At 36.4% G+C, this 26,526-nt stretch overlaps 1 protein-coding gene across 19 annotated transcripts in view; it reads right to left on the bottom strand.

Annotated features, from left to right (window-relative positions):
• The window catches only part of CCDC171 (coiled-coil domain containing 171), a 395,951-nt gene that overhangs the window by 83,252 nt on the left and 286,173 nt on the right, over positions 1-26,526 (bottom strand). For 17 of the 19 annotated variants that reach the window (XM_051845352.2, XM_051845399.2, XM_070052415.1 and 14 more), the window contains one exon: positions 19,067-19,198. The exons of 1 other annotated variant lie outside the window; for it this stretch is intronic. In XM_051845352.2, the coding sequence (XP_051701312.2) occupies positions 19,067-19,198 (132 nt within the window). Of the gene's footprint in view, positions 1-10,897; positions 10,975-19,066; positions 19,199-26,526 lie in introns of all 19 variants that reach the window. One more of the 19 variants, XR_011380113.1, reaches the window with a different exon arrangement.

The following is a 26,526-nucleotide window of genomic DNA, read 5'->3' as shown; positions in this document are numbered from 1 at the left end:
GCCTATCCAGACAGGCAGGTAGCTAGAGAGAGAGCTCATGGTCACTGGCTCACTCCCCAAATGCCCATAACAGCCAAGGCTATGGCTAAGTCAAGGCCAGAACCATGACCCAGGAAAGCAATCTAGATCTCCCATGCAGATGGCAGGAACAAAAGCACTTGAGTCATCCCTGCTGCCTCCCAGGGTATGCACTGGTTGGCTAGGATTGGGAGGCAAGCTAATGCTAATGTTCAAACCTAGACACTTCAATATAGAATGTAGGTATGATAACTGCTAGGCTAAATGCCCACTCCTCCTTTTGACGAGCAACCTAATCACATGAGTTATATCCAATATATTTATTGGTGTTGCCCACCCTTGAGGGGAGAGCACTGCTTTTATGATAGATGTATACTGTGGAAAAGGATCTTGGGGGCTATCTTAGAATTCTGATTACCACAATCTAAACTGCACACTTCATACCAAAATTAATTCAAAGTTGATCATAGATTAAAATGTAAAACATGAAACTTTGTGAGGAAACCAAAAAAAAAAAAAATCTTTGGGATCTAGGACTAGTGAAGAGTTCTTAGACATGATAACAAAATCACAATCCATAAAAGAAAAAAAAAACAGTAAATTGAACTTCGTCAATATTAAAAACTTCTGCTCCACACAAAATACTGTTGCAGAGATTAAAGATAAGCTACAAGTGGGGGGAAATATTTGAAAAGCACATACCTGATAAAGAATTAATTTCTGTAATATGCAAACGACTCTTAAAACAATCCAATCAGAAAATGATCAAAAGACACTAGGATACATTTTACTGTTTCATTTTACCAAAGAGAATATACTAGTAGCAATCACTAATCATCAGGGAAATTCATCCTAAAGCAACAGTGAGACATCAATATCCACCTACCAGAAAGGCTGACAGAAAAAAACTGTGATGGCACCAACTGCTGGTAAGGAAGCAGGGAAACTACTTCTCTCACATATCACTGGCAAGAACAAAAAGTGGTACAGTCACCCTGGAAAATAGTTTGCCAGCCTCTTAAAAAACCTAAACATATACATACACATGACCCCATATTCCTGAGCATTCATCCTGGAGACATGAGAATATGTGCCCAAAAAACCCTGCACATGAAGGTTCACAGCAGCTGGATACATAAATGACAAAAATCGGAATCAACAAAATATCCTTCAATGGATAAATGACTAAACCTACCAAAAGGGACAAACAATGGGAAAAACTTGGATGGATTTCAATTGCATTATACTCAATGAAAAAAAAAAAAACTGCCAAAGATAAAAGCCCACATTTTATATGGCTGCATTTATGCAACATTCTGGAAATGACAAAGGGGCTGGCACCATAGCATAGCAGGTGAAGCTGCCGCCTGCCGTGCCAGCATCCCATATGGGCACCGGTTCAAGACCTGGCTGCTCCACTTCCTATCCAGTTCTCTGCTATGGCCTGGGAAAGCAGTAGAAGATGGCCCAAGTGCTTGGGCCCTGCACCTGCATGGGAGACCAGGAAGAAGCTTCTGGCTTCTGGCCTCAGATCAGCCCAACTTCAGCTGTTTCAACCAGCAGATGGAAGATCTCTCTCTCTCTCTCTCTCTCTCTCTGTCTCTTTCTGCCTCTGCCTCTCTGTAACTCTGCGAAAGAAAGAAAGAAAGAGAGAAAGAGAGAAAGAGAGAGAGAGAAAGAGAGAGAGAGAGAAAGAGAGAGAGAGAGAGAGAAAGAGAGAGAGAGAGAAAGAGAGAGAGAGAGAAAGAGAGAGAGAGAAAGAGAGAGAGAGAGAAAGAGAGAGAGAGAGAAAGAGAGAGAGAGAGAGAGAGAAGAGAGAGAGAGAGAGAGAGAAAGAGAGAGAGAGAGAAAGAGAGAGAGAGAGAAAGAGAGAGAGAGAAAGAGAGAGAGAGCGAGCAAGCAGATAGCAAGCATTTAGTGGTTGTCAGGGGTTGGGGACGAAAGTAGAGGAAGGGATAATATGTCTATAAAGTGTTCACCTACAAGAGACTGTTTCCGCCTTTTGATCATGGTGGTGGCTACACAAATATACACCTGTGATAAAACACCATAGCACTAGTCATACATTGTATCAATGTCAGTTTTCTGGTTGTGATATTGTCCTAAAGTTATGTAAGATTTAACATTGGGAGAAAAGTAGATAAAGCATACAAGGGGAGCTCTGTGAACTACTTTCGGAATTTCCTGTGAAGGATCTATAAATATTTCAAAATAAACGGTAAGCTAAACCACAGACACACACACACACACACACACACACACTGGTAAGAATGAAAATGATGTGTGTGTGAATTTTTATATACGTATATATGTATATAAATTATTTTAAAATTCCACCAAAAAGGGAGACACACACAAGTTTACAGACACTTCTAGTATATGATGGGTCTTCAAAAAGTTCATGGAAATGCAGATTATGAAAAAACTACATGTATATTTCAATTTTTTTGTCAAAATAAACTTATCTTTTAATTACATTTTCTCATAAAGTTTCTGAAGTATCCTTATATATTTAGGTAACAAATAAGAGAATAAAGTGTTTTTAAATTTTTTAGATGGCACATACATAGCCGGTGAAGGCTTGGACCAGCCTAACCAGTCTTCTGCCCGTAATTCCTGTCTGCCTGGCTATATTTGTATACCAGTTGTCATAGCAAGACCAACTATTTGTGGGCACTATTATAATTTGTATCAAAGGAATCAATGTAACCTGAGGGGTACATGCACTCAGTCCATTTCGCCATAGTCAAACCTACATCTGCCCCAAGGCAGGATGGAGGAAGGAAGTCAACTCCATACTGTACCATCAGAAGTCATCAAATGATTTAGCTTTCACTGGAGTCGATAAAACCTGATCGTCACCGCATTTTTGCTGAGAGGTGTTCTGGCTTCCTCCATAGCTCCCATGCTGCAGGACTCTGCCTGGACTCCAGTCCTATCAACAAGTGCTGTATGCCAGGCACATTAAGAGATTTGTCTATTTTCTCTAATTCTGACAGTAATCCTGTTAGACTCATATTTTCTCTGTTTTAAAGACTAAGAAAGTAAGGCTCAGTGATGCCAAGTATCTTGTCTGAGGTCATCCAGCTAATAAGGAGTGGAACTGGGATTCAAATCCACGTCTGCCCAAATCTAAAGCCTATGTCTGCTCCATGTGTTATAACATTTCTGTGAGTCTGGGCTGGTTAGTAGTTTTTCTGTTTGTTTTTGGCTATTTATATTACACAAAGGTTCTTAGTGAAATTAGTAGAATTAAACTAGGCTATTTAGGTTTCATAAAGTTAGTCCATTACTACATTCACATAACATAGATGGAGTCCATGTTCTATCCTTTATTGACAAACCTAATCTCACTTGAATTTTGTTATAATCATAATTTTCAAAGATTTCATAAACTTTAACACCTATTACCTGCACTGATTCTGAGCCATCAATTTTTGTTTATATAATGAAAATAAATATTTCAAATAAAAGAACTTCAGGTGTATTTTCTTGGGGACTTAATTCATTCTGTAGAAGATATTCAACAATTGTTTACAATAAATGAATGAATCACTCTTCTATGCAAACCTGCCAAAAAATTTCTACACTCCCCCCAAGCCATCTTTTGATTCTGAGGGGAAAATGCAGTTTGAAAGAAAACCATGAGTTTTTGTTAATGGGAAACATAGCATATAGGAAATATATACTATATACTATATAGAAATATACTATGTAATATACTATATATATAGAAAATATAGTATATCATCTATTATCCATTAACAGAAGACTGCTGAAAAAAAAAAAAAGAAAACTTGGAAAACAACTTCTAGTTTGCCTGATTGATTTATGCACGCAAAATGATAATGTGGTGTTGGTTTCTCAGCACCCTGATGGTAAGGACCTGGTATATCAGTAAAGGACTTTATAAGGAAAATAGTAATATGGTGATAGCCTATATCCTGCCAACATAGGGATTAGTTCATCTCCTTCATACATTCTACTCTGAATGAGAAAGCATTCTGGATACATGTGTAGAAGAAATGAGATTGAGAGAAGCTATATTCAATCCCCATTTTACCTACTAAGACTGGGAAGGTTTTTATCTTACCATATCTTAAAAATTGACTGGATGGAAAACATCCTTCCCTTTTGTCAAACCAAGTTCTTCTCCCCTATTTTTATAATAAGTTTTCCCATTATTACTCCACTTTGAGCCCCACATGTACTAGGGTTGGTGTACTTGTGCTAGAATTGTATTCCTTTATAGACTGACTGGTCTGGGCTACTTCCATCCACTTCAGATTGTGTACATCTATGTAGAACAGGGTACTGTTAAAACCATGTATAACTAGATACTTAATGCAGTGGAAGACTTTTTAGTGGTGATGATGAAAATGATAAGGAGAGTAAATATTTCAAGTTATTACAAGAGAAAATATTTCGTTGTAAATGCACAACCTCTTTAATCGAGCATAACTGAAGACAAAATAGTGAATTGACTTGAAGTGATGCTGTGTGTAGTTCAGACATGTTTTTGTTGGGAGTTATTTTATATAAGAAAAAGAGAATCCAAGTTCCTTTTTCCCTTTTTGGCATTTGAAATGGTCCTGGACTTGACTTATTCCATCACTCAAAATTTTTACTGGCACCATCTTTGAAGGATGTAAATATAGGAGCTTTTCAGGTATGAGAAGGAGCCTCATGGGAAACCATATTCAGCAGAGTTGCAGAATACTTTTACAGCAGACTTTTTTAAAATGATGTTTTCTTTGTATCTTGTTTAGACTCTAAACTTTTTCTTGCCTCCACTCAACCATAGCATATACAATGCTTAAATGTGCCAAAAACAAGACCAATTCTTTTCAAATATGTTTTTTCCAGCCAAAATTGAATCATAGCCAATTTTAAGACTAAGTGCAGCTACTAGATCGATGCTGATTATTGCTTTTATTATGTTAAAGGTTAACATAAAGAAAGACCAAAGGGGTAACGGGACATACAGAAAAGAAACGATAAGTGGGTTTCCTACAAAAATACTGAAAAGGGATCATCAGAATAATTGGAGACCAGGAAAAAAAAGTTTCTGTTGGAAACCATTGCCTATGGACATGGAAACCACACACACACACACACACACACACACACACACACAAAAAAACCAACAACAACAACAAAAAAACAATCTTAGAAAAACTCAAAGAAGAATGTATTTCTCAGAAGGTACTACCAGATCAATAATAATAACAATAATAATAATAAAGTGCCTTGCTTTAGGGACTTAAAATTTTAACCAGTCTACAACATGCTTGTCATACAGATAAATTATGGAACTGCCACTGGGTTTACTACTGTTTTGCAAAACAAGACTGATGCAGTGGAAGTAGTTTAGTTAGTGAATAATACAGAATTGTGGGCCACAGAAAATGAGTTAGTTCTCCATCACAAATACACACATATATTTTTATTATTAAGTAACATTTCTTGGGCAACTACCATGTCTTGACATAATTAGCAGTTTTAGAATGGAGAAGATTATATTAGAGTTGCTTCGGATACTATTAACATCTAGATAAGGCAGTAGGATGAGTATATTGGTAAATTTTTTTATTCAATTGTGATGGTGTGTACTGCTAAAAATGTCAAAATCACAACATCTGGCATTGATATGCATAAATGTCCATTTGAACTTTTGATACCTAAGAGTAGATTTGCTGGAGATCACAGTTACTTTGAATATTATTTAACTCGTATGAAGAAATATATATACTTGGCCACTTTTTCTTTTTACACCCAATCTCTTGATTCACATTGGTATCTAAATTTTGTATTTTGATATTTCCATTTCCTGTCTTTAATAAGTGGGGAATTTTGAAGCAAAGACCATTTTGGTTCCTGAGGCAACTATGGTTTACCAGGCGGCAGTGATAAGAACAGTGAAACCATTGCACTCAGAAGAGACTTGAGACTTTGCTTTTTTCTGTCTGCATAGTAGGAGATTCTGGCTTTGCCATACTCTTCAAAAATCTGTATTCCCTTACCCAGTGGGAACAAAATAGAATGATGGGTAATAAAAGCTAAGTAGATCATGTGACAAGGCATTTCATCCATTCTGATTTTAGAATATAACAAGGGAGGGGCTTAAAAATGTCTCGGGGATTCCAACTCACATGGAGCAGAAATGTGCATCCACTTTGCAAACAGGTGTTAAACACAAGCAAAATAAAGCCTATTAGAACCATATCTGATTTGGATATGATGCAATGTGGAGGTCTCTTTGAGCCTTCGGGTAGTACAAACCACTACACAAATCTTTTATGATTCAAAATAAGAAGCAAAATATAGTAGACATCAACTTTAAATTTCACATTTACTCAAGCATACTATACCACTTTATGCAAAACAAGAAGCTTGCATTAAAATAATGATGTGTGTCATTGCTGTGGATGCTGATGTGCAATGCTAGTCCAGTTCCCACAACCCTTAGAAAACTTTGGAACTAGATGTGTTTCACAGTTCAGGGTTTCTCAGATTTTGGGAAATATACCACACATTAAATAACACCCCATTGAAAGCCGGAGCGGCACCCTCTAAATCAAACACATTCTGTAGTAAAACATGTGAATAATGACACCGCCCAAGATAAACTGAGATTACAAAGAGCCTCGTGTCACTTCTTCTCAGATTTAACCACAAAATTCAGGCAGGGCAGGTTTTACCTCCAGGTTACCAGTTTTCAGAGCATTTCAAAGTTTGGAATTGCAGATGTGGGTTGTAGGACCAGATGAAGAAAAACAATTCGCGTGTTACAACAAAACTGTATCACCTGGAGCTGCTAAACAGATGGATTTGGGATCATGATTCACTGGAATACATACAAATTCATGTAATAAGCAAAAGGATTCCACTAAAATGTTTAACAATTCATTTCATAAATTTCTTGTGTGATATCCTGTTAAGTTCAAATGAGCTAGAAATCACATCTACACACAAACATGTATGGTTTCCAATCAATTACTGCAACTCCTAAAACTGAGAAGATCAAAATCAAGTCCAATTTTAAGTTGAATCCCTTCAGCAGCTCTCTGTCTTCTCATTTTTTTTCTTTCTGAGTTCACTCTAGTGATCAGCAGGAAAAGGAACATGTTCTTCAGAGCAAGTATCTCCATAGATATAAGAGGGCTTCAGAACATTTGTGGGAAAATGGAATTAAAAGATAATGCAGGGGCCAAGCAGTAGGTTAATCCTCTGCCTGGGTGCCATTATTCCATATGGGTCACGACTGCTCCTCTTCCAATCCAGCTCTCTGCTATGGATTGGGAAGGCAGTGGAGGATGGCCCAAGTGCTTTGGCCCCTGCACCTGTGTGGGAGACCCAGAAGCTCCTGGCTCCTGGCTGTTGCAGCCATTTGGGGAGTGAACCAGCACATGGAAGACCTTTCACTCTGTTTCTCCCTCTCACTGTCTGTAACTCTATGTCTCAAATAAATAAAATCTAAAAATAAAGAAAATGAAAAAAGATAATGTAAATTTTCTGTGAACCTTTTGATGCCCCTTCTGCCAGGAACACAGCCAGGCTAGGATAAAACAAAGGCCCAGTCATTCTGTATGGTCTCCTAGGTCACCTAGGAGCTGAGGGAATTTGTTACTAGTGCTACTGCAGGGGCCTCTCCCGATCACTGAGGCTGGATGAACCAGGGAAGACAGAACACAGGAAGGGACAGGGAGCAGGTTCCAGTAACTCAGCCCAGACTTATTTAAATATAATTCTTGCCTTCTAAAATGTAAAACCTTGATAGACTGATATTGGCTAGTCCTTGGAGCTTAAAAAATTAAATTAAATTTAAAAAAAAACTGATGCTTTGTTAGAAAAAATAAGGATATTATACCTAAAGGAAGTTATAAGAAAATAATTTGTTGGGAGCGAGTGTTAAGCCAAGTGGTTAAGATGCCTGCATTCCACACTGGAGCACCTGATTCAACCCACAGCTCTGGCTCCTGACTCCAGCTTCCTTGCTAATGCTCAAGTAGTTGGGTTCTTTCCAACCATGTGAGAGACCTGGACTGAGTTCCTGGCTCCCAACTTTGGCCCGGCCCAGTCCTAGCCATTGCAGGCATTCATGGAATAAACCAATGTATGGGAGCTCTCTATCTGCCCATCTCTCTGCCTCTCAAATAAATAAACTTACAAGTTTTTCTTAATAAATTTACTAAAGTAGGCTTTTTAAATTTTACTTTTCTTTTAAAAATAAATCAATCAGTTAACAACCTTATACATCACAGAGCTGATTTTGGCTTTGCAATCTCTGAACCACGTCTGGTTGGACTGCCCAATTCATGGATTTCTGTTTGTTCAAATAAACTCTTCAATATTTTATTGTGCCAGAGTTTACCCTCTACCAAATATTTTATGCTTTCTTCAGTGAGTTACTTAGGTTAGTCTTCTGCCAAAAAATTATGGCTTCCTTTTAGCTGGCATTGTGAGACTTTTGGCCACTGAACAAGATTTAAAAGCTCCTATTGTTACTAGAAGTCTCTAAAACTAAAAAGTGCTTTCAAAAAGCCTCAAGATCACTCTGCATTTCAGTGTTTACTTAATACACAGTGCTAAGCAACGTCAAGTAAAAGATTTTGGACAAATAGAAAGTATATATATTTAAGGTAGATGACATGATTTGATGTACATATAAAAGTACATAGGGAAACTGTTACCACAATGAAATTAATATATCTATCACTTTATATAGTTAAAATAATACTTAATATTAAAATACTAAAGATCTGCTCTATCAGCAAATTCTAAGTATACTCATCTATTACATAATGATGTGTCATGATCTCCAGAAATTATTCATCTTATGATTCAAAGTTTGTGTACTTTCATCAGTATCTGCCCATTTTTCCCATTCCCCTGATAATCACCATTCTACTGTTTTTTTTTTTTTTTTAGTAAATTTGTCAATTTTAGATTTTTTTCCACTTAGCATAATGTTCTCCAGGTTCATCCATATTGCTGCGTACTGCAGGATTTCCTTCAAGGATGAACAGTCTGAGGTTGGCTCTGGAGTACAGTGAGTTAAGCTGGCACTTATGATGCTGGCATCCCATACTGGAGTGCCAGTTGGGGCCCCATCTACTCTTCTTCCCAAACAGCTTCCTGCTAATGTGCCTAGGAAGGCAACAGTTGATGACCCAAGTAGTTGGGCTCCTGCCACCCATGTGGGAGTGCAGATGGAGTTCCTGCCTCTTTGCTTGAGACTAGCCCAAGCCTAGCTGTTGTAGACATTTGGGGAGTGAGCCAGTGAATGGAAGATCTATCTTTCACTCTCTATGTCTACTTCTCTGTCACTCTTGCCTTTTAAATAAATAAATCTTTTTTTAAAGGATGATACCCTATTATACTTGCTTTACCTATCATGCATCAGAAGTTACTTAACACTGTTTCCATATCTTGGCTATTGTGAATGACACTGTAATGAACATGGGAATGAAGCTAACCCTTCAAGACAGTAATTTCACTTTTTTTGGATAAATAGTCAAAAGCAGGGTTGCTGGATCATACGGTAGTTCTATTTTAATTTTCTGAGGCACCTTGGTTCCGCTTTTCATAATGGCTACAGCTATTTACATTCTCAACAGTGTACAAGGGTTCCCTTTTCTCCACATATTTACCAACATATATTATCTGTCTTAGTGCACTTTTTGGTGCTATAGAAGAACACAGGCTTGGTGTAAAGAATAAATAAATTTTTAAAAACCAAGCTAATGGTGGGGGGGGGGGAGCGTGTTGTGACATAGCAGATTAAGCCTCCACCTGCGATACCAGCATCCCATATGGGCACCAGTTCAAGACCTGGTTGCTCCACTTCCGATTGAGCTCTCTGCTGATGCTCCTGGGTACATAGCAGATGGCCCAACTCTTTGGGCCTCTGTACCCACGTGGGACACCCAGAAGAAGCTCTGGGTTCCTGGCTTCGGCCTGGCCCAGCCCTGGCTGTTGCAGCCATTTGGGGGAGTGAACCATTGGATGACAGCACTCTCTCTTTCTTCTCTCTCTAGAATTTGCTTTTCAAATAAAAATAAATAATTATTAAAAAAAAAAAGCTATTGGATATATTCTCACGAATTGTACAGGTTACCTTTTCGTTTTGTTTCCTTTGTTGTGCAGAAACTTTATAACTTGTTTATTTCTGCTTTTGTTGTTATACTTTTTTATCATATTCAAAAAATCATTTTCAAGACCAAAGTCAAGGAGTTTTTCCCTATGTTTCATTCTAAAATTTTTAAGCTTAAAGTCTTATATTAAAGTCTTATATAAAAGTCTTTAATTCGATTCTGAATTGACTTTTGTATATGAGAGAAAACAAGGGTCCAATTTTACTCTTTTGCATGTAGCTATCCGAATAAAATAATTTTTAAGCTGTGATTGTGACATCTCTAAGCTTAAGAGATCAGAGAGAAGAAGATTTACTATAATTTGAAGAGATTAATAATCACTTTTAGGATGACTTTACATTCTCATACTTCAAATATGTATATATACACTCATATGAAAGCATATATTTGAGAGTAATAATAGTCTGTTTAATAAAATTTAAAGCATCTGTGGAATTATTACAAGAAATCACGTTTGGATTTAGTTTTAGACTGAATGACTTACTGCATCTCCCTTAATCCTTAAGTTGCATATTCATTGCTGTATTTTCTTCTAACTGCTGTCACTTATATTGTCATGTAGAGTAGGGCAAATCAGGGTCAGTTTATATAAGCGGCATCAATCTGAAGAACTTCATCAGTCTTTATTTCAAGGCATTATGCAAAGAAAACTGGCATTAAGAGAGCCTTAACTGACAGCAAATGAAATCAATCAGCAAATCACTAAGCCATAATAAACTCACTCAATTTGTAGATAACCCTTCCTTTTCCAGGTCTTCACCTAGGCAGTCCATCAAACACTGTTTTTTGGTCCAAGCAGCTAAAATGAATAGCAATTCTGGCTGTAGCACTTGAGAGTTCAAATGCTCCAATCCTCAATAATAAGCATTAAAAGGTATTATCTAGTAAGGTCATACTTACACTTAAAATAGGCTTCAAAAATGAAAAAAAAAGATAAAAGATCAAGCTTAGGATTTAGTTTTTGCCTCTTAACATTAATAACAAAGAAATTATATTCAAATTATTCAACAACTTTTCTACTTAGAAACTAGAACTGAAAGTTGTAAGGAAAAAATATATATTCAGTATTCTGATATATTTTGCCATTTTTATTTTTTACTAAGTGCATCTTAAATATTTCACATATAAGCAAATACCATAACCATTTCACTGAGCTGGCATTTTGAAATTCAGAAAAATTAAATGGTGTAAATAAAAGACACAAAATAATTTTTACAAAATAATATAAAAACATTAGTAATGTTTGAATTATTCTGAAAAAATAAATATTTAGAAAGAAGTATATGGAGGGCTATTCATTACCTAAGGGTTAGCCATGATTTTTATAGTGAACTGGAAAGAAACACTAAAGTTGTTGAACATTTTATTCTTTTGAAGGCACATGTTAAACAGGTCATCAATCAAAAACTTCAAGAGTCAAAATACTAAAATGTTCCTCGATGCACTTTGGTCACTATCCCCGACCCCAGGCCTCCGCAGTCCAGTCCTATGCAGCTTAGATTAATATACTGTTTTCTAGTGTAAAAGCCGCCTTCACATGCACGTAATCTCATCCAGTCTCCGCACAACCGTGTGAGTGAAAGCAAAACAGGCTTCACTGTCACCATTTACAGATGAAGAAATGGCAGCTCAGATTGCTGAGTGACTCGCTAACATGCTTCAATTACAGATCCAAGACTTCAGTTCTCTGATACTACCTTGCTGCCTCCTTCCACAGAGAGTGGAATTATTTTATCTTGCCCAAATACTATGCTGCTAACAAAGCAATTCCCCTTCTGATCAACATGATGCTTCTAGTAAACTCAATGACATACAGAAAATTGCACAGCTTCGTGGTTGCTAACTTCCCTATAATCTGATTTGCTCGCTTGTCTTTTAGAAGAGCAAAAATCTCAGCCTGAAATTGAAAACGACCCTGACCAAGGAACATGTATTTGCCAAATACTTAAAAAAAAAAAAAAAACAATGGGGGCCGGCGCTGTGGTGCAGTAGGTTAAAGCCCCAGCCTGCAGTGCCTGCATCCCATATGGGCACTGGTTCATGTCCTGGCTGCTCCACTTCCACTCCAGCTCTCTGCTATGGCCTGGGAAAGCAGTAGAAGATGGCCCAAGTCCTTGGGCCCCTGCACCCATGGGAGACCTGGAGAAAGCTTCTGGCTCCTGGCTTCGGATTGGCCCAGCTCTGTCCATTGCAGCCATTTAGGGAGTGAACCAGAGGATGGAAGATCTCTCTCCCTCTCTCTCTGCCTCTCTGTAACTCTGACTTTCAAATAAATAAATAAATAAATAGGAAGAGAGAGAGAGAGAGAGAGAGAAAGAAAGAAAGACAATTCAAAATACATATTGCTGCTTAATTCTCAAAGTTCTTTCACATCTGTCATATGATTCTCACAATCACTACACGATGTACAGGGCAGAGGTTATGGTCTCCACCTTACAGAGGGCGAAGCAGACATGCAGGAGGAAGTGAAAGCAAGGGCTCACAGAAAACAGTAATTCTAGAAGAAAACTCCAGGAGCACTTTCTGCACCACAAGGATGATCCTCCTCGTTCATCCTTCACAAGAAATGTAACAATTCTTAAAACAATGAGAATTCCTGCTCCCTGTGTGAGCTGGGCCCATAGGGAAAAGGATTTCATCTGCTCTATAGCCACTCCCAGTTCTTTCCAAGTTGCAAACCTCTGCAGCCTTCTGTAATACTGATTCTGCTGTGATTTTATTTTCTTCCTAATTATTCCCTCTCATAATAAATAAAGAAATGATAACCAACAAAACTAGAAAAAAGGGACTTTGTGAACCATGCCTAGTCTTCCAAGACTTTCTATCAGACTTTAATTAGTGTCAGTGCAGATCACTGGTACCAGATCATTCTATAGAGGATGTAATTCATAAATACTTTCAACTGAGTTAAGGATTAGGAGTTACATGATTCTTTAAATAGATGCAATTCCTTGCCCTCATACATCAACTTGCCCTTTATAGAAGGCAAAGAGAGATGAAAGGCCCAACAATAAAAACAACAATGATAAACACCCACCAACAGTCTCAAACACAACCCATGATGCAAGATATAAAATGTCTCATCTGCCAAATATTTCAAAAACTTTGAAGAACTCCAAACTCTAACAGATATTCTTAGTTATCAACAAGTGCCGAAGTCTGTATTTTAACAATGGACCTAAGTGAAGATACTTTATTACAAAAAATCTTTTAAAATAAAATAGGTGACTAAGAAGAGTAGCATATATCACCTGAAAATCTAATTTATATTGACAAGAAAGATATCTGTGACATGCTTTTTAGTTTTAGGAAATTTTAGAAAAAATTATAGCATAATTATTGTTTAGATACATACATTCATACATTTATATATAATGGAGATTTATTAAATATAAATGATATGTGCCTGTGAATTTACATATATTATATGTATTGCTAAAAATAACCAGAATAATTATAAATAATGTTAACATTTGTTGTCTCTGAATGGCAGAATGTTAAATGATCTTCATTTTCCTCTAACTTTAGTAGGGTCTTTTTTTTATTGTTATGATCATGTACAACACCTATAATCTTTTTAAAAGCTTATTTTTAAAATTATCAAAATCTCTATCAAGTTATATTGTTTAAGGCAAATGGCATTATATACTTGATTATATTATACTATTATAATATATATATATAATAATGAATTTGAGTGATAACAAAATTTAATTGGGTGTATTATGTTGACATAGCAAGATTTTAATTCATTTTGGCTGATTTTTGTGTTTAAAAATATAATCAGCTATCTGAAACTTCACTTATGTGGAAGGAATAACATGAAGAAGAAAATATCTCAATGGTACAACCTTTTAAATGAAATTGCCTAACATGTCTTTAATTTGTAAGTATGACAAAATGCATAAATTTCATGCAGAGCAATTAGAAGTCTACTGCATAAGTAGTGAAATAGAGAATGAATGTAAAAAATTACTTAGAGTCATTCTAGATATTTTTATTTTCTGACAGTTATGGTACTGATACTTATTTCATTACTTTATATATAAAGAAATTCTAAAAAAATTCCCATCAAGATGCTCTTTATGATTTATTTATATAAATACCACAAAAAAGCTCAAAGAAATCTTTATGCCTGAATAAGCAGAAATATATAAGTCAAGGTATCCCAAAAGTGTTGGGTATAACACATAACTAAAAGCCAAACCAAGTAAGGACTACACAGTGACATTGTGGAGATAGGAGGGATTAAAGGGTTACTTCATTCATGGTGAAAACTCTTGCTTAAAATCTTCATAAATAAGTGGTTTCACAATGAAGACTTCATAATGAAGTGTTCATACATATATCTTTATAAAATGCGCTACATTTCCAGAGGTATGGGTTTTATACACTAAAGCTTAAACACCTCAATGAAGTGGTTTGGGGAACTTTATTTTTAAAAGACTGAGCCTAAGAGCATGCACAACTTAGACCACAGCAGTCTCCTAAGTCATTCTGCCAAGTGTCTGAAACTTCATGCTCATTCACCCTTGGCTACCTAGGACCTCCTCGTGCTAGAGATGGCTGGAAGCACAGAAGGCAGCCATGGACCAGGGCTGAGTTCCTGGCCTCAGGAAGCTTTCATGCTAGTGGACAGCTGGGAAACATTGAGTATTTGCCACATACCCATCACCACTACCAGCGGTTTCAACGGATTAATCATCATACTAACACTATGAGTGAGGAACTTTTATCTTCTTCTTTTTACAGGTGAAGAGGCCAAAATACAGGTAAGCTAAGTAACCTGCCCAGCTCACCCTCTTCTGATTTTGTATTTGCCCCATTATTTCCACACAAATGAAACTGCATTCCACAGTCAGCTTCCACCTTTATTCCTTATCTATCTTAGACATCTTAAAAGAAAAAAAAAAAGTAAGCCAGTAAGTCATGGCTTAACAGAAGGCAGAATGGCATGATTAAAAGCATGAATTGATCAGTTACCCTGCTCATTGGGTATTTGACCTTTAATATCTACTTCATCTCAACAGACTTCACTTTCTTCCTCTGTGAAATGGAATAAAGATAAAACACCTATTATTCATGAAGTTATTGCAGGGATTAAATGAGATCATAAGACAAGGTTTTAGTAACTGGTGCAGAGTAAGCATTCAACAAATGTTGGCTATTGTTACTGTTCATTTAAGGATTATTTGTTATCTTTGAATGGAGACAGACACAGGCAGTCTATCTGGCCAATGTTTAACAGATAGTGCTAGGATTATAAATAATAATTAGTGAAAAACAATTCAGAGTATAAGATATTAATAGGCACTATCTTTGTATAGTATGGCCAGTATACTTTTTCTTATGTACTAAACCTTAAACACTTCAATGAGAAGGTATGGGTACTTTGCATTCATACTGTACTAGACTCTTTCGTGAAAGCTAACTGGTCTGATCTGAGGGTTTTCATTTCTCTCTGTATCACAGTGAAAGCCTAATATGCTATTATTTGGGAGATAAAAGCCATAGGAGCTTAGACAAAAGATTTCACTGAGATACGGTTTCAATGAAACATCATGTGACATAAAAAAGCACACAGAAACTAAAGGAGGCTGTGCTTGATCAAACTTATTACAGTTTTGAAAAAAAAAAAAAAAAGAGAGAGAGAGAGAGAGAGAAGTGAGGGAACCAAATGGAAAGATATGGAGAAAAAACTCCTAAATAACCAGTCCTCAAAATGACAGAGGCTTCATAATGAATGCAATAATACCAGCCACTATGCATGGCCTGCTGTCTCAGTGCGAGGCTCTGTGGTCTCTACATGCATTGCTTTATCCAATCCCCCTACAAGTCTAAGAAATCAGAAGCATTAAATTTTTGCAGCTACAGAAATTGGGGCAAAAAGCTAAAACAGGGGTAGTACTGGAGTAGTGGCTTAAATCACCATTTCGGATATCCATATCTCTTAAGAGAGTGCCTGGTTTAACTCCCAGCTTCTCTGCTTCCAATCCAGCTTCCTATTCATTCACATCCTGAGAAGCAGCAGATGATGTCACACATGGAGTTCCTGGCTCCTGACTCCAACCTGGCCAGCACCAGCTGTTGCAGGCATTTGGAGAGTAAATCAGTGGATAGATCTCTTTGGGCTTGATTTTCAAATAAAATGAAAAATAAGTAAATAGAGTTTTAAAAGGTAGCAGATCTCGCCGGCGCCGCGGCTCACTAGGCTAATCCTCCACCTCGCGGTGCCGGCACACCGGGTTCTAGTCCCGGTCGGGGCGCCGGATTCTGTCCCGGTTGCCCCTCTTCCAGGCCAGCTCTCTGCTGTGGCCAGGGAGTGCAGTGGAGGATGGCCCATGCACCCCATGGGAGACCAGGAGAAGTACCTGGCTCCTGCCATCGGATCAGCGCGGTACGCCGGCCGCAGCACACTGGCCGCGGCGGCCATTGGAGGGTGAACCAACGGCAAAGGAAGACCTTTCTCTCTGTCTCTCTCTCTCACTGTCTACTCTGCCTGTCAGAAAAAAAAAAAAAAAAAAAAAAAAAAAGAGGTAGCAGATCTCAGAGTCTAAGTGAACAGAGTTTTATCCTGCAGGAAAGCTATGCTAGATTCACAGAATAGATGATCCACTCATTTTCCTTCTCTTTCAATACCGCTCACCAGTCTCCCCTCCTTCAAACTGAAAACCTGTAATATAGCTTTCTCTGTTGGAAAAGACAAAAATCTTCAGCTTCTACTGCTCTAAATGATAGGCGTGCAGTTGGCCAAATCATTCATATACCTCCACACCCTACCTAGAGATCCCTGCCTCATAATCAAAGGTCATATCCTCTGAATAGTCCATTTGATCAGTACAAAGTAAGAGTACAAAGCTAAACAAACAATAAATTGCTAAATAAGAAGCCAGACTTAGCCTAAATGCACACATATTTTATACTGAAAAGTCGGGTTTCATACTATGAGATTGTCAAATGGAAACAACATTTTTTATGTGTGGCAAAATTTACCTACAATACAGCATAAACCATAGATGTATAATAATTAGTGTCATAAATGGAAGAAAATGCCATTATGGATTTACAAGGTTTTATGCTTAAGATTTTTCACAGGTGTCTAATTTTTTTTTTTTTTGGTGAGATTTAGTAATACAGCTTTGCTATCAACTACTCTTAGAGTTAAATCCAGACTTGGGCTCTGCTATCTCCTTGCTGTTGACCTGAGAAGAGCTACCTGTTGTAGTGGTGGTTGAAGAATTAAATCAGATGACATATTCAAAGAGCTAAGCATGGTGCCTGGTACTTAGAAGTGTTCACTGAAACAATGAGTTATAATCTAATCTTGTAAGTACAATGCAAATTACTGCATGTCAATGAAAACCTTACCCACATGTATGTGGTAATATGCATAGCTACCTGTATTAGAACTTAGAAAAGATAGTAATTTAAATTAGGGTTCTCTACCAACAATTCATGGCTTGCTCCCAAATATGGCATTCTTGAGAATCAGTCTTTCCCAAATCAACAAAATCTAATTTGTGGAAGACCTTACATGTAAATTGCCACAAGTCCTAAGCCTTGGAAGATTCTATAACAAGAGAGTCAAGTAAAGGATTATTTTGACAACCATTAGGAATCTTCCAAATTATATCATATTCACAGTTACAATGAACTCATGAATACTGATCACAAAATTTCAAATCTACATTTTTGTCTCATCCTAAAGAACAGTATAGTGTTCTAGCCTATAACAGAAAGTAAAATATTTTATGCTTAGGTTTATAATTATATATTTTAAATATATTGATCAACAATCTATTGAAAGAAGCAATGAGTATATTTTTCTTTGTAGAACACGTATTTGGGTAGTAACAACAAATTAGGGTGTGAAGCACGTAAAAAATTAACATATCGCCACATGGACTAATATTAATTTTTTACAAAATTAAAATTCCACAGGGTCATAAACTTATTTTATAAAATGTTATAAATTATTTTTAGACCTCAAAGTGTGAAACACAGCCTGAATTTTAAGAGATTTCTCCTTTAAATATACTGAAAAATCTAGACTGCTATTGAATAAAGAGAATGTCTTTTAAAAAAAACAGGCTTTCTAAAATTTACATAATGTTGATAAATTTTTCTAACAAAGGTACTGGGCATCAAAAAGGAAAACCAACCACATGCTGAACTTTGTTTCTTCCAATTAAAAATTTTTAACTTTCAGAAGAAAAATGATCAAAATAGTAGTGAGATAAAATATAAGGATACTTACGGCATTTGAAAATGAGTGTTTCTGAAAATAAGTTTCTCTATTAAGTTTATTTTAAAGCTACTTGAAGTTTTATGATTTGATGCTTTGAATTTCATAAACCAAATGACCTAGTTTTCACATAATATTCATTAAAACTAAGCATTAAAAGGTAAAGTGCTCTTCAATACAAAATCCAGTTAGGATCTAGTTCTGCCGAAACAAAATTACCACGGAAAAAATATTGGATATATTTTGGAATTAACCTTGAAAAATGTCAAATATCTCTCTTGGTAATTTTACCTGAACTGATTTATTTTAAAACAACAAGAGCAACAAATTGCGACCAGCTTAAAGAGATAACAGCTTAGTGTCTTATTGTCCTTTGCTGATAGGAAAGTGTGTTCTTTTAATACTGTACTTTATAAAATATGCATTTTCTTCTGTGAAAGTACTTTTCTAGATTATTTTAATAGTTTAGTCTTAGGCTTCAGGAAAAAAAACATTTTTTGTGAAATATTCTGTTACATGATAGAAGAAAAATTATTTGCATCTCCTTTAAATTATTCACAATACTTTGAGGCTTTCGTTCTCTCCAGTTAGTGCAATTTATTTTTCCATATGTCTCAGTAGCAAACAATGTTATTTAGACTCTAACCTGGCATGCTACCACCTCTGGCCCGCCCTTGAGCCCCTCCATTGCAAAGGTCTCCAGGTGCAGTTTGGGTAGCTGCAGGGTGAAGTCATTCCTACTTGCTGCAGTCCGTGACAGCGAGATCTGATCTCTGACCTAAAGGGAAAAAAACAGCATCAATGGTAATTCCCCTTCAGACACATTAACTGGGATGAACTGGGTCCCCTTGAGCCCACTGAGTGGACTTGCATTGATCGCTGGACCTGAAATCCATGAATAAATTTAGGACTAATTGATTTTTCGTTGCAAATAAATCTCTAATTCAGAGTGCTGGGGGAGAATGTTAAGAAGAAAAAGCATCCTCCTGCTTGAAATGAAGGAGGGGAAGAAGAGTCACTGGAGCTCTTCTGATCAAGAGATTTTTGAATTATTTTTTCACAGTTCCACCCTCAAAAGAAAAAGAAAGCAAAAAAAAAAAAATTCTCACACACACACACACATACAAAACACCAAACAGCAATCTCCTAATTATTAGCATTTTCTTAGCATTTTCTTAGCATGTTCAATTTAAATGATATTAACTGATACATATTGGAAAAAGATAACTATTAGGCACTAGTTGTTGAAAAGAAAACTTCAATAATATGTACACCAAAATAAAAACAAATATGCTCAACACAAAAGGATACTTAAAAATACATAAGAGGTTTGTTTGCCCTGTTCACGTTTCTAAGTTGCCAAATCTTATTAAATTTGAGTCATAATGATTAAATAAATATAAACCAACTTGGTCACACAACTTGTATATAAGAAAAGTGAAATAAAATCCGTAGTATTTATACTATGTTTTAAGTATTCAGAAAGGTAACAATACAAGCCCATCACAGACACGGGAGAAACACCAATTCTCTAGCCACTATGGACACAAATGCAGTTGATATCACACTGCCACCTTCTGGACAAATGAGAAAATATTCCCACAACTGTAGGATAAATAAAAGGAAACATTCAGAAATAGATATTTTTGGTTTTTTAATTCTCAAACTTAAGTAAAAGCCTTAAGAATTCATTCATAGTTTAGTTTGCATTTAATGTCAGTAAGCTCTCATTTTAAACACATATTTTAATGATCAGGAGTTTTCATAAATAGGCATACTTTTGAACTTTCATTATGCTTGAATAGGTTTTAAAATTTTAGCTCTCTGCTACCATGTATTTGATGTCATAAACTACCTTAAGGCCACAAGAAAAAATGGCCTTTATGGGGTAGCAAAGGCCGAGAACAGGGATAACTAAAGAAACAACATTAAATTGTGCAAATAAATATATTCTCTATGTCTAGTTTTATCTGAGCAAATTCAAATATGACTTGGCAATAATACAACATGGAAAACCTTGCCTTCAGTTTTGTATTATACTTAGCCAGATTGTAATATTGTTTGAGTCATTTTATTTTATGACTACATTAAAGAAATCAATACATCTCACAAAACTATCAAGCTCTATAGAGTTTCCTCAAATCAGCAAATACACACAAACATATCATGGCATCTTTAATTGTTCATGCCAAGCCACGGGTATAAAAACCCTTTTATTTCCGAAGTTGATCTGAAGACTTTTTTCTATCCATCAGTGAATGTCAAAGTACACTAAAACATAGATTATACTGCAATGTCTATGAGTGTGACTACATTGGAGTCCCAATTCAAAATGTATATTTATCTATAATAAATATTCTCTAATCTTCAATCTGGAGGAGAATGCTATTAAACTTAGCATAACAAAATAAATCATATTTTATAATTATATCTGCTTTAGGCTTTATATTTTATATGTATGGATATCTTCTCTCTTGCTTTTTTGTCACTGATGTGCACTCAGATAAAAGAAAACATTAATGTGGATTAAGGTACCGAGAATTTATCAACATCAAACCACTAGTGTTTTGCCTTCTACCCTTCTGAACCATAGTCAATAGATCTAAATATTTTACTGCACCCTGGCCAATTCATTGTTTGATGTTTAAAAACTCACCCAGAATCAAAGAAAATTTATTAAATTTGAGCCCCCAAATGAGATACTATTAGCTTTGAAAGTCAAGTTTAACTGCGATATTGATGATTCTCTTTTTTCTGTGACAAAATTCACCAGGGAAACCCTGGATGTCAAAGTACAAAAGCAGATTGCTAATACTGGCAAAGAGGGGGAAAGCATCAGCAGTGTAGGTATCATCCACAACACAGTCTGAGCACTGGGGGTCCTTCCCCCGATTAGTATCAGCACCATACTTCATGCATCAAGATTGACACACAATCTACAGTAAGCCACATGTCACAGTCTCGAAATAAACTATGAGCAACATTATGCTGGCTCATTTGGCATTTAAATCTGTGCTGCATTGTTATTTTAAGATTTTTCAGTAATTTGTTAAATTAAATAATTCTTTGTGTTAAATGGGAGGCCCTTCGAAATGCAGCTGTTTTTGCTGCGCCTAATGACTGAGATCATAATTACAATAGTATCTGAATAATACACGTGTTAATAGTTTCATCTAATTATAAATTCCCTGTTGACACTGTTGAGGAGGAACAGTGGTTTTTTTTTGTTTGTTTTGTTTTGTTTTTTTGTCCTTACTATTTGTTGAATTCTTTACTTAGTGTAGGGTTAATCTTATGAGTATAAAGTAAATTGAAAGTAGATCATTCTAAAAATTAAGAGAGGGAATAAGAAAGGAAAGAGGAGAGAGGGTGGGGCATGGGCAGGAGGGAGGGTGGGGTGGGAAGTATCACTGTGCTCCTAAATCTGTATACATGAAGTACATGAAACTTGTATACCTTAAATAAAATAAATTAGCAAGTAAGTAAATTCTCTGTTAAATGTGCTATCCAGAAACAATGACTCATGACATACAGTAGAGACAATATCACAAATACTTCTATGAAAATTTTAAGAGTTTTTTGCACTTTTAAATTAAACTGACACTTGGACAGTAGGCTTCTAAAATGCTCTCCAAGTATTCCTAGAAAAGCTTTTAGAAAAGTCTTGAGAAATTACTGCATAGGAGTTATTTTAAATAAGTAAAGGGAATGAGAGCATGATAGAATATAAAACAGCAACATTAGGACAAGTAAAAATACAACAGTGCTGCAAACGAGTAGGCAGGAAAGATGACAAGAAACAGGAAAAAATCAGGCGTAAAAGGGAAGGGACCATTCAGAAGGAAAGTAGGGGGAAGGCTGAATTCAGAGTGAACAAGGAAGAAAGGGAAGAGAAGCACCACTCAACTGTACAGGACTCTCACCTCATGAGAAAAACAGAATGGGCATTCGGAGAACAATAACTCAAATATAAAAATAGGGATAACGTGAAATTCTTTAGGACATAATGCCCAGAGGATATAAAGTTATTCTTTTCAAGAATGAGAATCTAAAGCAAACTCCTTACTGTCAGAAAAATTTGAAATATTAGAATGCTAAGATAATTTCTTCTTAAAAGGAAATGAGAATTGAAAGCAAATTCCTCACCATTAAACAGTGTTTGAAGGAATATTAGAATAATACAATTGCTTTTTTCAAAAAGGAAAAGTAGGTTCACCTTTTAAAATACATATTTGAGAATTAATTAGAATTAAAACAGCCATCAGTCACCTTTCTGTGGATTAAATTATAATTTCAAATGAATTTTAAATTTTAATTTCAAAAGTCAGTCTTTATCCAGTCTACCATTGATGGGCATTTAGGTTGGTTCCAGGTCTTGGCTATGGGATATGTATTCTTTAGAATACTATACCGCAGTAAGAAACAACGAAATCCAGTCATTTGCAACAAAATGGAGGAATCTGGAACACATCATGCTGAGTGAAGTAAGCCAGTCCCAAAGGGACAAATACCATATGTTCTCCCTGATCGGTGACAACTGACTGAACACCAAAAAGGAAACCTCCTGAAGTGAAATGGACACTATGAGAAATGGTGACTTGATCAGCATAGCCCTGACTGCTAATGGACAACTTAATACATTATCCCTCATAGTATTTTTTTTTTTTTGTCTGTTCTACTTAATATGACTGGTTTAATTCTGTAATTATCACACAGTTATTCTTAAGTGTTGAAAATTAACTGAAATGTGATCCCTGTTAAACATAAAAGTGGGAATAAGAGAGGGAAGAGATGTATAATTTGGGGCATGCTCGGGCTGACTTGCCCCAATTGGTAGAGTTGGAAACATACTAGGGGATTCCAATTCAATCCCATCAAGGTGGCATGTGCCAATGCCATCTCACTATTCCAAGTGATCAATTTCAGTTCACAATTGATCATAATGAAAGGACTAAGAGTCAAAGGGAGCACATAAACAAGTCTAGTATCTGCTAACACTAACCGATAGAATAAATAAAGGGGAGAGTGATCCAACATGGGAAGTGAGATACTCAGCAGACTCATAGAATGGCGGATGTCCTAAATAGCACTCTGGCCTCAGAATCAGCCCTAAAGGCACTCGGATCTGGCTGAAAAGCCCATGAGAGTATTTCAGGCATGGAAAGCCAAGACACTCTGGCAAAAAGATCTCTGTGAGTGAGATCCCAGTGGAAAGAACAGGTCTTCAAAGAGGGAGGTGCCTTTCTCTGAAGGGAGGAGAGAACCTCCACTTTGACTATGACCTTGTCTAAACAAGATAAGAGTCGGAGAACTCAAGGGGCTTCCATAGCCTTGGAAACTCATGACTGGTGCATAGGGAGATTACTGATGCCATAAACAGGAGTGTCAATTTGTAAAGTCAACAACAGGAGTCACTGTGCACTTACTCCTCATGTAGGATCTCTGTCCTTAATGTGCTGTACACTGAGGCTTAATGCTATAACGAGTACTCAAACAGTATATTTCACTTTGTGTTTCTATGGGGGTGCAAACTGTTGAAATCTTTACTTAATGTACACTAAACTGATCTTCTGTTAAAAAAAAAAAAAAGAAACTATCAATTCCCAACTTGACTCTCACTGGGATTAAACATGACAATAGGTCTGATCTGATTTCATCATCATTTAAAAAAAATCATCTATTATTTTTCACTTTATGGTTCTGTGTGGGAACAAACTGTTGAAATCCTTACTTAAGGTATACTAAGCTGATCTTCTGTATACTAAGATAATCGAAAATGAATCTTGATGTGAATGGAAGGGGAGAGGGAGTGGGAAAGGGGAGGGTGGTGGGTGGGAGGGACGGTATGGGGGGGAAAGCCATTGTAACCCATGAGACGTACTTTGGAAATTTATATTCATTAAATAAAAGATAAAAAATAAATAAATAAATAAATAAATAATCAAAAAAAAAAAAGTCAGTCTTTGAATCTATTTACAATACATTATTACTTTTTTTTTTTTTTTTTTTTTTTTTTTTTTTGACAGGCAGAGTGGACAGTGAGAGAGAGACAGAGAGAAAAGTCTTCCTTTGCCGTTGGTTCACCCTCCCATGGCCACCGCGGCCGGCGCACCTCGCCGATTCAAAGGCAGGAGCCAGGTGCTTCTCCTGGTCTCCCATGGGGTGCAGGGCCCAAGCACTTGGGCCATCCTCCACTGCACTCCCTGGCCACAGCAAAGAGCTGGCCTGGAAGAGGGGCAACCAGGACAGAATCTGGTGCCCAGACCGAGACTAGAACCTGGTGTGCCGGCGCTGCAAGGCGGAAGATTAACCTATTGAGCCACGGTGCCGGCCTACTATACATTATTCAACCTATAAGTACAATCCTATACCTTTTTCACTCATATAAGTAGATGTAAGTGATAAAAACATATATTTTTCTACTTCAAAATGCTTAACAGCTCATTTTAACATACATTGAATTTTTTCATAAAATTTCACAAAGTATCAATTTCTAAACTGTATACATTTCATGACATTGTATCAAATTGTTCACTTTCATATTTTTAAAATAATAAAAATGCCTCCATTACTTCTACTCTGAAGTTGCGATTTTTAGAACAATTTATTTTCTCTTATATACTTTCAGAAAGCAGATTTCTAAAAGATAGCTCATAAAAAGCAAGAGAAATATAGCAAAAAATAAATGAAACTTTCCAAAAAGTAAAAACACAATCTTGAAACATACTTATCTCAAAATAAACATCTCTAAAGATACATTTTTATTTTAAAAATCCACTTTAAGTGACTCTTAGGACCCATGCTGCACTGTTCCTATTGCTCTGATTAGTCTTTACACACAAGCCACCAATCTGTTTTCTAATTTTCTGGACCATAACACACACAAAAAAGCTACTTCTGCTAGTTTTACCAACTATGAAATTAGTCATTTTTAGAGAAATCACTTTACTCTCAAAATGTGAACCTCTGTATTTTAGCATGCAGAGACACAGAGAAAAGCAACTGCTGTCGGGCCTTTACATCACACTCCTGATCTGCCTGAAATTGTATTTAGTTCAAGCTACAATGGCTTCCAATGCTTCAAAACAAACCTTTTTTCCCCCAGAGATATTCTAGTACAAATACAGACCTCTACAGTATTTCCTATAACTCCATTCTTATCATCCTGTACTCATGTTGTACCTTGCCTTCTGTTGTCCCACTCCTTACTGTGTACCTCCTTCTACTTCCACTGTTTGCTTATTACTTTCCCTTTTCCCATTTGTCACTATATGTAAACTAGAGCAGCCAACATATTATTTTTCAATGTACACATACAAAAGCAGTATGTAGTCAGCACACTATAGCCTGGGAACCAAATCCAGTCCAGTGCCTATTGCTATAAGTAGAGTTTTACTACATCGCATCCACACCTTTCCTTATACCTGTTGTCTGTGGCTTCTTTCCTGCTTTAACAACAGAGCTGAGCAGTCGAAACAGAGACCATCAGGTCCGCAAAACTTAAAATATTTACTATCTGACCTTTGGAGAAAGTTGACATCTTCTGTCCTAGAGGTGCGGAAGGAAAGACCACATTTGTCAGCACTGCCAGTTTGTGTTTTTTTAATAGTTACTTCTCAGCTAAGAATCTGTACTTTTTAATGAATCAACCTCATAACACCAATACATAGTATCATCTCAAAGGCACTGTCTGCTTTTTTTTTTTTTTTCAAGTCTTTCATGAAACAAGTGTCCTATCTCCTGATATATTTTCAGGCTTTGCATAATCTACTATACAACTTATTGGGCCTAACGCCTGGAACAACTGCTGATCACCCATTCTAATACCTAATCAACTGAAAAGACTTTTGTAATCAGAAAAGGAAGGAAGCCAGCTAGAGTTAGCTATATACTCTATAACAACGTTAATGGAAAGAAAAATCACTATGTGTATAAGAGACTCTTAGAAAATATATGATCAGGTAAGAACGTCATTCCAAACCTGTGAATTCTACAATATAGAAGAAACTAATCAAAAAATATATTTAGACAGTTCCAAGATTCTATTACGTGTTCAGTGACAGAAGGTAGGAGCAAAGTGCATCAATGCAATTGAAATGATATTCA

This window comes from Oryctolagus cuniculus, chromosome 1 (genome assembly GCF_964237555.1).
Source record: "Oryctolagus cuniculus chromosome 1, mOryCun1.1, whole genome shotgun sequence".
NCBI classification, from domain to species: Eukaryota; Metazoa; Chordata; class Mammalia; order Lagomorpha; family Leporidae; genus Oryctolagus; species Oryctolagus cuniculus.
The sequence above is the reverse complement of the archived record's forward strand: the minus strand, read 5'-3'. Positions and strand labels throughout refer to the sequence as shown.